This window comes from Vicugna pacos, chromosome 20, assembly GCF_048564905.1.
Source record: "Vicugna pacos chromosome 20, VicPac4, whole genome shotgun sequence".
NCBI lineage: Eukaryota > Metazoa > Chordata > Mammalia > Artiodactyla > Camelidae > Vicugna > Vicugna pacos.
Window position 1 is genome coordinate 20,401,756 of NC_133006.1, and position 14,549 is coordinate 20,416,304.

General features: G+C 42.2%; 1 protein-coding gene and 1 pseudogene across 1 annotated transcript in view; one reads left to right on the forward strand and one right to left on the reverse strand.

The window, feature by feature from the left end:
- Positions 1-899: 899 nt before the first annotated feature.
- LOC102541535 (suppressor of cytokine signaling 5-like) lies at positions 900-2,500 on the reverse strand (annotated as a pseudogene).
- An 8,024-nt stretch (positions 2,501-10,524) lies between these two features.
- The window catches only part of SRPK1 (SRSF protein kinase 1), a 64,845-nt gene continuing 60,820 nt past the window's right edge, over positions 10,525-14,549 (forward strand). Inside the window, 2 exon segments of the mRNA XM_072945142.1 lie at positions 10,525-10,666; positions 10,669-11,140. Coding sequence (XP_072801243.1) covers positions 10,540-10,666; positions 10,669-11,140 — 599 coding nt within the window. The 5' untranslated portion in view covers positions 10,525-10,539.

Below are 14,549 nucleotides of genomic sequence, written 5' to 3' on the forward strand. Positions count from 1 at the left end.
CAAGGAGATAAATTCTGCCATGCAAATTACGAATTACAGTTTACCAATAATCTCAACACCAGTAACCACTGTAGTTACTGTTATCTGACTTGCTTGGCTATCTTCTAGTCTCATTTTCTTTGTGGACCACAAACTCACCACAGGCACAGGAAAAGATCCAACTTTACAGATTAGATTGCACATGTCAACTTAAAAACATCACACACAGGACTGCATTGCAGCAGCTATTCCAAAGCTTTAGTTAAAGCACTCATTTTAAAAACTAGTACCTGCAGCCTTTAAATAAAATTCCACTGTCAACTTTATAAATCTGAAGTTTTAAGAACTACTATTTAGAAAATTCGGTTTACTTAACAGTGTAATGTGAAATGCACCATGCCCTCGTGTCAGAAAATTGCGTTTTTTTCTTCCTAAAAGGAAAGCAGTCTTTTGGGGGGGGGGGCGCTCCCAAAGCTTGATTTATAGCAACTACAAACATTGTAACTTATGAAAGTTTGTAGAAAAATTCATAGAAAAAATTAATTTCAAACATCAGTCACACTGTTGAAATACTCGTCCAATATTAATAATTCATTCTTCAGTAAGAAATAGAATTCTTCAAAGCAAGTGCCCTAGAGTGTCCTCACTCAATTACTACAGCCATTGAAAACCAAACTGTTAACTAAGTCGGCTAAGTGTTTTTGTAGGCTAAGTGTTTTTGTAGCCTTACTGAACACCTGTAGCCTGTGTTGTCTCAGTAGGCACCACGCTTGTCTAAGTAACAGCAGATCACATCTGACAGATACTAACTCTAAGCTTACTCACAGTACTCAAAAACCTTAACACTGATGCTTGCTAAAGGTGGACTTCTGATGCACACAAAAGCAAAGCTAGGTAATGCCCTTTGGGGACAGGTGAGTTTACTTTGCCTTGACTGGTTCTCATTCTAACCAACAAACTCCAACTTTTTTGTTTATAATGACATTATTTTTTAAAACCGTGTAACATTGGTGGTAAAGGGAGCCCACCAATTCCATCATATATGGCGCACCTGCAGATGACTGCATGAAAGATATATTGCAGACCAAAAGGGAATGTACTATTTAGTGATACAGTAAGCAATGGTTCAAAAAAAAACATGCAACAGCTGGGATCTTTATAATGTTCTGAAAGTCCTGTAACAGTGGAGGAGTGAATTATATAAGTGTTGTGAGCATTAAAACTAAAGTTGATTCCACTGCTCAATTCAGGCAGGCAGGGATCTGCTGTCATGATGGAAGCTCACAGAGAACTCTTGCACCCAATCCCTAAGCTAAAAAGTGCATTCAGCTTTCTCTTCAAGAACAGCTTCAGCTTCATAATGTCCATCATTCCCCATTAACAGGGATTCCCTATAATCGGGCCGAGGCAGTGTATGTAATCAATCTGTGTCTGGGCTTTCCAAGCTCCCTGACTGCTAACATGGGCATGGCTGTCTCCAGACACCTGACATTGCTTCTGCCTATGTGACTGCAAACAGGGTAGTTGTGTCCTCTTCTGAGTCACAATTAGCTTGTGAAATTGTAGAACTGTCCTGATTTATTTCAGTTATTCCAGGAGCTAACTTTGGTCCCAGTTTATATAACAAATTACCCTACACAGTGTCTTCAAATGTATGTATTTGTGTATTGGGAAGGGGATCAATCCCCTTTCCAATACCAAGCTGTCTTCTCTCTCTAAGCTTATCTTCTCATCTTCTATAGAAGCCAAGTATGAATCAAATGTATCAAAAAATGTTGAATGTGGGCTCACAGGGACTATAAACTGTTTAATCAAATGCCATTTAGGGGATAAATCTGAGTCAGCAGGAAAAGGACGTTTCTCAATTATTCAGGAAAAGGACACTTCTCATTAATTCAGAAAAGTATATTTTCCTTTGAATAGGAAAGAGGGGTTTTGACTGCTTGTTATAAGTTCTCATGGAAAACATAAGCCCACAGTATCCTGCAACCTTGGTCTCAGCAACTTCCTAGAATGCTGCCAGAAATGATGTTCACACCATATACAGAGCTTACACTGTTTTGCCTCTCCTTTGAAGTCCACTTCCAGTTCGACCAAACTTTTTTTATCAGCATCCAGTGAACTTTGTGTCTTTGTAGAACAGGAACATTTTTCTTTCCACCCCAAGGAGCATGCCAAGAGTAGGAATCTCTTCTTGCAAGTCTTGTTCCTGGGGTAACATGTAAATCACTGTCCATTAAAATGCTTATTTCAACAATCTGAGGAGTTTCAGTCACACAATTTTGCTTTCTCCTTGAAGAAATCTTGGAAGGCCTTAATCCCATTTGTAAGGCAACATTTTTCTCTCAAGGGACTAACTGGTTGCTGAGGAGCTGTCTCCTATACTGATTTTTTTCTCTTTGACAGACAAACGTCTACTGGAGTTCATGTCCACATTTTCACTACGGCTTCCTCCTTCATGGCTGAAGAGACTCTGGCACCTGTATTTGAAGCTATTCCATATTTTCCCCACTTTATCCATTGATTATAAAATCATGACCAATAGCAGGCAGGGCTTTGGAGGGGTAGGAGCCTTGAAGGAAATGTGTGGTTCTTCTGGCCACAGAAACTCATGGTGGCCACTTACACTCACTGAAACTTGCCCACTGGTGTTCATTCCTCCCCAGAACGTGGCCCTCTGTGACACCTTGATATAGCTTATAAATGCCGTGTGGGAGACAGAGCAACTGAGATGATCCCCACTCTCCCATTCCACTGTCACCCTGGGTGTCCCTTCTCTTCCTGGAAGCACTCAGCTATTAACCCTTTGCTGGGTGTCAGGCTCCATCCTAAGCACTTCACAAAAGTTAACGCATTGTTCTGCATATCAACCCTATGAGGTAGGGCTTTATCACTCCTGTTTCCCAGACGAGGAAACTGAGGCCCAGGAGGTTCCACTGCCCTGGATTCAACCTGAGGCCCCTAAATCTACCATTTTGTCTGCTGCTTAGTATCTGCCACAGTGAAGGGGCAGAATAAGTCCAATAGGGCAAATTTCTGGCCTAGAGTGAAAGGTAGCGCCAACAAAAGGAAAAGAAGCAGGGTCCAAACGAAGGACAATTCATACTTACTGAGTGCATACAATGGTGCCAATACTTTGCAGACATTATCATATTTAATTGTCACTTCCTCCAGCATTGTACTAAGTGAAATAAGTCAGACAGAGAAAGACAAATACTGTATGATATCACTTATAGTTGGAATCTAAAAAACATAACAAACTAGAAAAAGAAGCAGACTCACAGATAGAACAAACTAGTAGTGACCAGTGAGGAGAGGGAAGGGGGCGGGGCAAGATAGGGGTAGGGGATTAACAGGTACAAACTATTAGGCATAAAATAAGGTACAAGGATGTATTGTACAACATGGGGAATACAGCCAATATTTTATAATAACTATAAGTGGAGTATAAACTTTAAAAATTATTAAAAAATAGTAGTCACTTCCTCCAATGCCTCTTGAGAGGGACAAGTATTCTTTTTAACAGGGTAAGACTCTTTAACACCAAGAATTTGGCCAAAGTCGCAGCTATTCAATGTCAACATCAGAATTCAAACCCAGGTTAGATGTCAAAGATTAGGCCTTTTCTTTACTGCTTTGATTTGGCGAAAGGGGGTTTTCAGTGCCTTTGAACGGATAAATTCAAATCAGTGCACTCGTGCCTCTTGTCTGTCCCTGTCCCCCTACACACACACACACCCAGACACCCATGGTTTTTACATTCTTTCATAACATCCCACACATATTCACTGAGCATCTACTATGTATCTGACACTTTTCTTTTAGGCCCTGGACATACAGCAGTGAACAAAAGTCACTATCATTCTAAGGAGCAGACAAAACAAATAAACAAAAACAAAGACCTCCCCCTCCCTAAAAATCATTCTCAGGTGCACTGCCAGAGGGTGTATAAACCTTTCAGGGGTCCAAACAAAGGAACATATTGAAATACTGGTTTTGGATTGAGAGAGACAATAATTTTAATGACTGTGTAACATCTTTTTGCAAGTCAGATGGTTTCCAATTATGTGCTTTCAACAAAATTGAATAAGGACCTCCAGCTGTTGGTCATTAAAATAAGTTTTGATGATGATTACTACGTGATTCTGGGCACATTTGGAAGGAGTTTTTAAAAAACTGACTAATATTGCTATGCAAAACCCTTTCCATTCCCAGAGACTTGTTTTACTTGAACAAGTTTTCTTAGCCATTACCAAAAAAAAAAAGAATAGAGTCATTGGGAAAAATCGCCTACCTTTGCACTACATATTTGCAATAAAATTTTCTATCACAAAAATGATCCTATGTTATTTTGCACTTGATCTTAGCCAAAAGGCCAAGAAGCGATGATCCTGTTATTTTGATTAATCATTGCAATAATAATAATACTTGTAATGATAGGTAAGAAAGTTTTCAGAGGATCATGATCTCAGATGTTTTTACAAATTAAATTGCAATGTAAATTCACATTCATGTGGTATAGTGTGATAGGTGATCAATAAAATATTTTAAGCATAAAATTGCATTACTTAAGGGTAAACTGTGACAGTAAAATGAAATAGAAATACAAGTTCAAGGAGAAAAGGGAGTAATGCAAAATTTCTTATAGTTAACAAAGTGATTTTACTTTTTTTACATATAAAATAAAATGAATGACAGTGGGTATCAAGTTGCTATGGTATTTAAATTTCATTGGAAGGCATCTAAATCTGTGATACAACACTTAAAGTGTCAATTTCCTTTCCACTTTGTATGCCTTTTATCTAGTTTTCTTGCCTAATGACCCTGGCTAGAACCTCTAGTACAAGACTAAATAGAAGTGGTGAGAGTGGACAACCTTGTCTTGTTCCTGATCTTAGGGAAAGTTTTCAGTCTTTCACCGTCAAATATGATGACAGCCTTCTATTTCAAGTTTCTTGAGTGTTTTGCAAGGGGGTACTTTCAGAAAGTTATTTTAATGAGTAAGGGAGCAAAATGAAAGCTCCGGCTCAGGTTCCTTAAGGGCTTCAACCCTGCTGTACCTCCGGCACCAAGCACAGTGCCTGCACGTATATGGGGCCCAGTAAGCATTTGTGGAGCCAACTGTCTCGCACTTTCCCCCTTGCGAATTATACTCCACAGATACTATGCTTTTTATGGTTCCCCCACATACCTTGCTGTCTTTTCTGGCTGGAGTTTTTCCCCTCCCTTCTATTCCCAACTGACACCTATTCAATGCTTTCCAATGCTGCTCAGGTGTCATCTCATTCAAGAGTTGCCCCTCTCCTTACCCCTTCTCAAATTGAGCTGAGTGGGCCTCTTTGTTTGTGGTCCTTTGGCACTTTGTACATCTACTATATTTATAATCCCCCACTAAACTAGACAGGTGATATGGTGTGTGGTTAAGAGTAGGAATTTGAGAGCCTGGCTGCCCAGATTCAAAACACTGACTCTTCCTAGTTTGTGTGACTTTGGTTGTGCCTCAGCTTCCTCATCTGTCCAGCAGAGATGATAATAATAGTACCTACTTCACAGGTTTGTTTGAGAGTTGAGGGACAACAGTATTTAGTAAATAGTCATTACTGTTACCTATTAAGTCCTATAGGGCAAGGCCTATATTTTCTTCTTCTCTGCTCACAGCCCTTAGTCTAATGCCTGGGCTGCAGTGGGTACTCGACAAATGTCTGTTTTGAGTGTGAGCCTGGTGGAAAGTATCTGAAAGAAGGAAAAGAAAAATGGGTTTGACACTGCACAGCAGGTAGAAATTGGAACTCAAATGTTGCCCATTTTTATGTTATTTCCTAAACTGTCTTCACTCTGGCCCTGAGATTACCAAACTGGAGAAATTGACCCTGTGGCCAGAGAAACCTCAAAGAACGTACATAGGTCACAGGAGCTATTCTGTGCCTGCCTGCTAATGAATGTCAACAAATATGTGTGCGGCAGATTTTAGTCAAAATTTGTTTTCTTTATAGCTGGGGAATGAGGAAGCGGGGCAGACAAACTCTTGTCACGTTAAACTTTGGTAGCTATCGTTACCAAGAATAAGGAACTAAGAGTCAAACACGATCAGCATAGGTCAGTTTGCAACACCCTGCTGCCTCCCCAGAGCACCTCCAGGAAGCAGAGCAAGGGCTCCACCTGCCTCCACCACCACCAGTCTCAGTAACCTCCTCATTGCCAATCTCCTCCACTCCTCCAGCCTTCATGCTGTGGCCAGAGCATCCAAAAGGACAAGGAGTTGAGACCTCAAAGAAATTTCATAGTTTCCCAAGTCAAGGCTTTTATTCTTATATCTCATCCACCTACTTCCCTCAACCCTTCATTCTGGCACAATTTCCTTGTGAAGTTCAAACTTTTATATAACAAAGTCAGAAAAGGGGTTATCTCCAAGTAACTTCTGTTCCCAAGCCTCTCTAGGGATCAGAAGCCCAAGAGGCTGACTTACTTGCTTGGAAAGTGCTAGCTGCTCTGGGTGTATCCTATAGACTGCCCGGACAGGCTGTGCTGGATATTTTGTTGGCCCCTCCAGAAGCACCCTCCACCCTTCTCCACCCGGATCTGTGGAGGCTGGCTTGCATGGACTGCATCACCTAGGCAACCTTGCCTTCTAATTTCCAGTTGGGTTTTGTCAATGGGAGGCACAAGCCTGAGACGATGATTGGAGAAAGAAGTTGGGTATTTACTTCCCTGTGGGTCCATGGTTATATCCCTTTATGAAAGGGAACAGCAGCTGTTGGGCAGCTCTTTCTACAGCTCTGTTATGGGTTGAATTGTTATCTCCTTCTCCGAAAAAAGATATATTGGGGCCCTAACCCCCAGTACCTCAGATGGTGAGCTTACTTGAAGATAGGGACTTTACAGAGGTAATCAAGTTAAAATGAGGTCATTAGGAGGAGACCTAATCATGAAATATGGCTGATGTCCTCATGAAAAGGGGAAATTTGGACACAGATTGAGACATACATAGAGGGAAAATGATATGAAGAGCCATGGAGAAGACAGTCACCTACAAGCCAAGGGAAGAGAACAAAGCTTTCCCTCACGTCCTCAGAAGGAATCAACCCTGCTGACACCTTGATTTCAGACTTCTAGCCTCCAGAGCTGTGAGACAATACATTTTTGTTGTTTAAGCCACCCAGTTTGTGGTACTTTGTTAAGGCAACCCTAGCAGACTAATAAAAGTTCTCATTGGGTTCTGGTAACACCTCCACCCCTTGTCCCTTCAGGCCTAGGATGGTGAAGATGCTGGCTATTGCTAGTCCCTGGTTGCTTCACCATCCCTAATTGGTTTCCCTTAACCCTGTCCACCCCTCAATCCCTTTGTTCAATTATTTTCAATTATTCTGTTGAATGTGCCCTCTGTTTCCTGATACAGAAGTCTAAATAGAATTATGTTTTCCCAATATACTTCACAAAACTATCAGAAAGGCAAGATAAAATTATACTGGGGCACTCTAATTATGTAGACATCTACTGGGAATCTTATTCAAGATAAAGCATCTGATATATTTTCACTTTCTTCTGTTGTCCATTTTATTTCACAGGACATAGGAGAAGCCATAAGGGGAAGTGACACTTTGGATTTAACTCAGATCAAAACTTTGGAAAAAGTGTGAGAATTCATGGTAGTCAAGGCTGGGAATGTTGGATGTGATCAAACATGTATCCTACACTTTAGGTGCTCATATTTCAGAAATTTCAAAGAAGCATTAGGGAAGATCCCATGGCACTCTTAAAAAGTAGCTCAAGAGGAATGGGATTTCTGCAGAAATCAAATTCTGATACTGCTTATGAGCAGTAAAAAACACAATGGCTCATGTTTTCTAAATACTTCTACTTTTACAAGCACTTGCAGAAGTCATGGGAGAAGGGGTATCCATTTAACTGAGAAAGAATACCAAAGAACGGCCACCACTTTTAAGAACAATTTCTGGAAGGGTAAAATCCAGAATAGAAGAAGTCCTGTGAGATTGTAGGGGAGTGGTGAGAGGTGAAGTGACTTTTTCTTTAAGAAATATATATATATTTCTTAATATATTATATTTTTTATATATTATACTTTTATATATAACATATATAAATATTTTTATATTATTTATATATGCTCATTTATTCAATACTAATTTCTAATAGAGGTGAAGTGATTTTTAAAGCTACATTTAAAGCAAGAAGCACAAAAAAGATACAGGCTTTAGAATAGGGGGAAAAATCCAAAGTAGCTTATATGAACAATTATAGAGGTTTTTAGAAAAAGTGTAAAGAAATTGAAGCATGCTGGGAAGATGGGGGAAAATAGATGAAACAAAAAAGGAAAAATGGTCAATTCTGGGAACTCAGTCCAGTGACCTCGACACTGAATCTGGAAAAATTCTCAAATGAGTTATTAAACAGATGGCTGGTAAGCACTTAGAGAAGCAACAGTCACTCAGAGTCAAAATACGTACGACTGATTCATGCCAAGCTAAACATGTTTTCTTTTTGATGGATCTGCACCAACCCACTCGGGTTTCGGCTTAACAATCCTGTTGTTCCTCTCTGTTTTCTCTCTTTCATCCAGATCCAGACCTTTCTCATAAACTGCACATGATTTATTCTTTGATCACACAAACATCTGAGCACCTAGTAAGTGCTGGACACTGTGCTAGGCACTGAGGATACAGCAAGGAAAGCCCAAACAGGGTCCCTACCCTCATAGAGTTTACTTTCTGGTGGAGAGTAATTTCCTGATTCTGGGACTTTCCTCAGCCACCAGCTCTCTCCTGTCTTTTCTAAACTACATGTGGTTTTCCTGAGCTGGCAGAATCCTCAGATTCCAGGGCTTCACTCTCTGCCCCAACTTTCCTTTTGTTTTCAAGTATAGTTGGGAGGAAACTGGGTTGCAGTTTTCTTTGGCCAACAGGTGCTGTCCTCTTTTGCAATATGCCCAGAAATGCTATCATTCAGGTTCCATGCAACAGATATTAATTATGTGTATTTCAAAGTTGGCAAACCTACGCTTCCAGCCTCATGTTCCACTTCATCCCTTCAGTCATTACCAGCCCCAGTACCCGCCTATAAGTTTCCAAGTCTGTGCCTTTTTGCTCAATTGATTTTCTTGTTCAGGAATGCCTGTCATGTCCTTCTCCACCTATGGAAATCCTACACATTTCCTAGACCCAGCCTAAAAGCTGCCTCCTCCCTGGCTGGACTACGCTGCTCAGTAAAATCCTGCCTGAGCCCCCATGCTTGACTTGTGTGGCACTCTTGCACTTTCAGCTTCCTTTCTCAACTAATTACTTGTCTGTTTTCCCCACTAGAGCCTAACTTCTTTAAGGGCACGGGTCTACAGAGGTTCCACCCTGTCCAGCTGCAGAACTTTACAACCCGGGTTGTCAAACTAAGGCTTGAGCCAAGGGTGGTTTAAATAGTGGGGAAAAGATCAGCAGAATATTTCCTGATCCATGAAAATTACATGAAATTCAAATTGCAGGGACCATAAATAAAACTTTTGAAACACTGACAGCCCCTATTTTCTATGACTGCTTTTGAGCTCCAGTGGCAGGGCTGAATAGTTAAGAGAGCTTATGGCCCACAAGCCTTAATGTCTACTGTATGGCCCTTTAGAGAAAAACTCTGCCAACCCTGCTTTACAACACTAATTTGATGATTGAATCATTGTGTCTGAACACCAAGTTCTGAGTACATGTCCCCTCCAAGTTTTAGTTTATTTGTGTAGTGGAAGTAGTACCTACCTTGCCTTTACAGTGTCAAGAACATCAAATGAGACAATGCACTCAGAAATGTATAAAAACATTCTATAAATAAAGACAACTGAAAAAAAATAGACAACTGTGTTTATCATGTACTACAAAGATGATTAAGTGGTAAAATAAGAAAACATGATTAGTTTTTTTTCTCCCCCTTCCTTCCTTTATAGCCTTCATTTGAATTTGAAATTTTAAGAGAAAACTCACTTTTAAAGTTTTTACTTTTTTAAGCGACGATAAGGTCACTGGTTCCTTCCTTCCAGTCTTTCTTTTGTGTTGCTCACACTTCTTTTCTTTCTCACTTGTAATCCTCCCCCATCTCCACTTTATATATAGTATCTCAGTTGGCCCTCAATAACTCAGTGAAGGAACTGGGACACAACTGACTCTCCCATTTTACAGACCAGGAAACTGAGGCAGATTACAGTTGGCTGCGGAGCTCTTGACTCATCACGCAGGGAACCTTCAATGCCATGCTCTTCGTTATTCCTCATGGGTAACCGCCCGGCAAACAGAACAAAGGTGACCCTGCCAGGCTTCCAACCTTGTTTCTCAAACACCCCTTCAATTTTCACACTCGAACGTTTCCCCCTACTCCCGCATTCTTTACTGCCCCCCCACCTCGGGAGCAGGTGGTAGGCTCCGAGCCCAACGCGCAGGCGCGCGCCGTCGCGGACGGGGGCGGGGCGGGAACCGGGGGGCGGAGAGTGCGCGGGCTTGGATTGGGGCCGCGGCGGGAGCGGGAGTCACCGCCACTCGAGTGCGCAGGCGCCTGGCGGTTACCGGTCTCGCCATGGAGCGGAAAGGTGAGCGGTGGAGCGGCCTTCGCCACGAGGGGCAACGGCCGCCAGGGCGAGGCCCAGGTCAACGCCGGGAGCTTCGCCTAACCGCCGCCGTCCGGTCCCCGGGCGTGCGGCGCCCTCCACTGAGGTGGCGCCGCCCCTCACCCCCCGCCTCTGGGCTGCGGGTCCGCGCCCCTCAGTCCGGGCGTCTTTACGCGCCGGCAGTCATCGCCCCTTGTTCCCTGCCAGGCAGGCCCGCGCCTTGGGGCCGCTCCAGGGCCCGGCCCTCGGCGGGCGAGGCCGACCCTCGTCCGCCGGCCCCCTGACCCGGCCCGAGCCCCCTCCAGCGCGCCCCGCCTGGGCGCTGCTCTGCGCCCCGTGGGCCGCCAGCCCCCTGAGCCGCCGCCTCGACGAAGCCGCGGCGCTCGCCCGGGAGCCGCCCGTCAGGCAGGCCCCGCACCCGTGCCTCGCGTCCCTGCTGGGTCTCCACCCTCACCTTGGTCGCCTTCTTTCCTCCCCATTCGCCCTTCATTCATCCCTCTCTCCTGCAGTGCTTGCGCTCCAGGCCCGAAAGAAAAGGACCAAGGCCAAGAAGGACAAAGCCCAAAGGAAGTGAGTCTCGCACCCCAACATTTCATTCTTTGGATTTCTTCCCGCACCTCCTCTGCGCTGGTTTCACGCCATCATCGTGTACCGGGTTTGGGCTTCTTGCGGCCTCAGCCACATGGCCTCCGGGCGGCCGAGGAGGGTAGCTCCCCTGAACCATGTGCAAGGGAGCTAATGTTGCTGAAGGCCGAGTCTGGGTCTTAGCAGCCCCGCGCCTGCTGGAAAGGGCCGTTGGGGGAGGGGCCGAGCTCTACCGGTACAGTACCTTCCCAGCTCCAGAGAGGAGGCACACGCTCCCCGAGTTTGGGCCTCCCCACCGAACTGGTAGATCATTATCAGTTTGTGAACTCTGCTGTCTTTCCCATACCTACTTCTCAGCTTCTTAACTTGCCTCCTACGTCTGCAGGGTAGGCAGTCACAGAATTGAATTTTCGTTGTTTTTGTCTGCTAGCCACACGCTCCCTTTTATACGGGATGGCATGGAGCTTTCCTCTGGGTTAGGCAGCTTCCTGAGCCTGCAGGGCTCATCGCCTTCCTTACAGTGTGCAGGCAGACCACTGGGTATACAGCCGGTTTCTGTTACTGCTTCTCTTCTCAAGTCCTTGCCCTGAATGCTGATAGATAACTTCTGGAGTGGGTATCACGGTGACGAGGAAGTTCTTTAGCCAGCGCACTTGGTGATTCTGGTTTGGTGTATTAAGTGCCACATGTCCGTTTTTATCAGGATGCATAATCGTGGTGTTAGCGCTGTTGTGGGAAACACAAAAGTTGGTCACAGCTTCACAAAAACGTCCAGTAGAGGGCTTCTGCAAGTGAGGCTTAGTCTGAAGAACTTATATCTTGTACTCACTTTTAATTACAAAGGGTCTTGGAAATTCTTTTAGACAATTTGTGTTCAGAAGAAAAGTGCATTTTTGGACACTTTCCCATTTACTTGGTGTTCTGTGGAATTGTATACCATCTAAGCCCTTCTGAGCTGATAAAACACATTTCAGAGGCTTTCCTAGGTTTCCTTTCTGAATGACAGTACCAGGTAGGGTCTTGTGTGTGTGTATGGCTTTTGGTGACTACCTAATGTTTCAGGAGAGCCATAATGACTTCTGTCAATAGAGCTGAAGTGGTGTAACCTCACGTCTTGCTTCCTTTCTATTAACTGTCTTAGGAAATTTTTTATTTTGTAATGTGCTTGATTACCAAGGCATTTAAATGTGATTTTTATCAGTAAATGTTTGGGTGTGTATTTATTTGCCTCTTGATTATCCTTGTGTGGATGATTCGAAAACCAGTTTTTACTCCCGGATGGGTTTAATGGAAACAACAAGGAGCTAACCCGGTTCCTCTGTGCAGTGGAAATTTAAATCTTACTAGTGTATGTGTGTGTGTGTGTGCGCGCGCGCGTGCACCTTAGAGTCATTATTCCCTGTTGAGCTAATATGAATGTGTTATAAAAAGATACATTTTCTGCTGATATAAGGAGGTGGTGATTTTATTTTTACTGTTTAGAATTCATCTGTCCTGATCTCTCCATGTCTCCACGTGGAAATGAACCTCGATATTAGCCTGAATAAACCTAGAAATTGGGAGGTAAATATGTATGGATAATCGTATAATTTATTTGTAAATTCAGATATTCATTACTTTGGATTATCCATTTAGGCCATATACTTTATTTCTAAAGCCAAGTGTGTGTATTTTAGATTATCTGTGACTCCTCCATTCACTACTGTGGGTAGAGTTATTTGTGTTCTTAATTTTTTCTGTACTTGCACAAAAATAAGAGAATAGTATGGATAATTAGCTGTTATTTTACTGAATATTTCATCTTGTACAACTTTGACTCCTTGAATCACTCCTCATTTACTTGTAGTTTCAGAGGTGCTTTATTTTCATTTTTATCTTCAATTAATGGTTTTTCTTAATAATTTTACCCCCCCCCCTTTTTTTTTGGTTTCTCCAGCCTTCTTTTAAGTAGATGATATGTCTAATTAATTAACTTGGTTAGAGTCCTGTGTCAGAAGTTCAGGCTCCACCTGACTCAGGTAACTTGACTCTGTTCCATGACTGCTAACTGCACTCCTGACTTCCAGTCATTTTGCAAAGCCAAGCTGCTAGGTACAGGAGAGTGATTAGTCAGGGAGAAGGTCTGAGGAAGAAGCATGCTGTAGTTTGGTCTTTGGAATGAGTCAGATCTGGTTTGAATTCTAATTTTACCACTTTTTAGCAATCTGACCTTGGATGACTTAGTTAACTAAACTGTTTAACATGTTATGACTGGTAAATCAGTCATAATGAAAACTGATCAGGACTTGAAGTTAAAAAAAACCCAAACATTTAAGTGAAAAATGTTAGAAACTTTTGGAGGTACAACAGTAAATAGCATCCTAGTAATTTAGTTGTGGTGTGGTACAGGTGGAAAGGATTTTTAGTCCTCTGATTTTGTAGATCTTAAAACTAGAACCTACATATTTTGAATAATATGCCCGTGGAGCTGTTTATAGCAGGGTCAAACCTAGAATCCAGCAACTTGCCTTCCAGCTCAGTACTCTTTAGGATTTGTTTCCTTTGGGTTCTTTTTCTGTGCTGGAAGATCTGACTTTGGGGATTTTTAGTTATCTTATTTGAAGAATTCCTTCTCCATTTTACTTTTCAGACACTGTACTTTTATTTACTAACATTAACTAGTTGGTGATCATCTCTATTTTGCTTTACAGATAAGGGATTTGAGACTTGTCAAATTACTCCCCTAGAAGATTTAAAGCTAGGATTCTAACCCAGATCTGACACACTCCAAAGCCTAGATACTAACCATTGCTATCTGCAAGTGACAGTTCCTTTTGGTCTTTCCAAATAAGGGACCTCAGGATGCTGGGTGTTTAGGGACACATTCGGGGCCCACTGGGGTATGGCTGTAAAAGGATACAATGTTCTGTCTCCCTTTCAGTATTCAGTTTTCAATATATGTATCAATAGCTGTGTACCTTTATCTGTTTATTATAAGCTTTTATAATTTGACGCAATTTATGTCTGCTTTTGAAATTGTTTCCATGGAATATAATTCCAGAATGGATTTCATATCTAATAATTTTATTAGTTATCTTAGGAAGTTAGTTTGAAGAGTAATTTTCATTTTTATGCTATTAAAGAACTTTATGGAGTTAGTATACATTTGGTAGTAAAATTATTTGAGCTGGTGAAGTGCTTTTGTTCTTTCCAGCACTCATTCATCTATGGAGTCAGAGGGGAGATGGTTTTATTTCTTAATTTTCCAAAAATGTAGTTGTTAGATTGAAAACTTTGAAGGGACAATACTTAAAAATTTCCAACATTTTTTTCCAGTGAAGAGTAGAGTACATAAACTTGAAACCATTTTAAAAAATTACATTGGATGCTTTTTACACTTAACAGTGTACCTTGG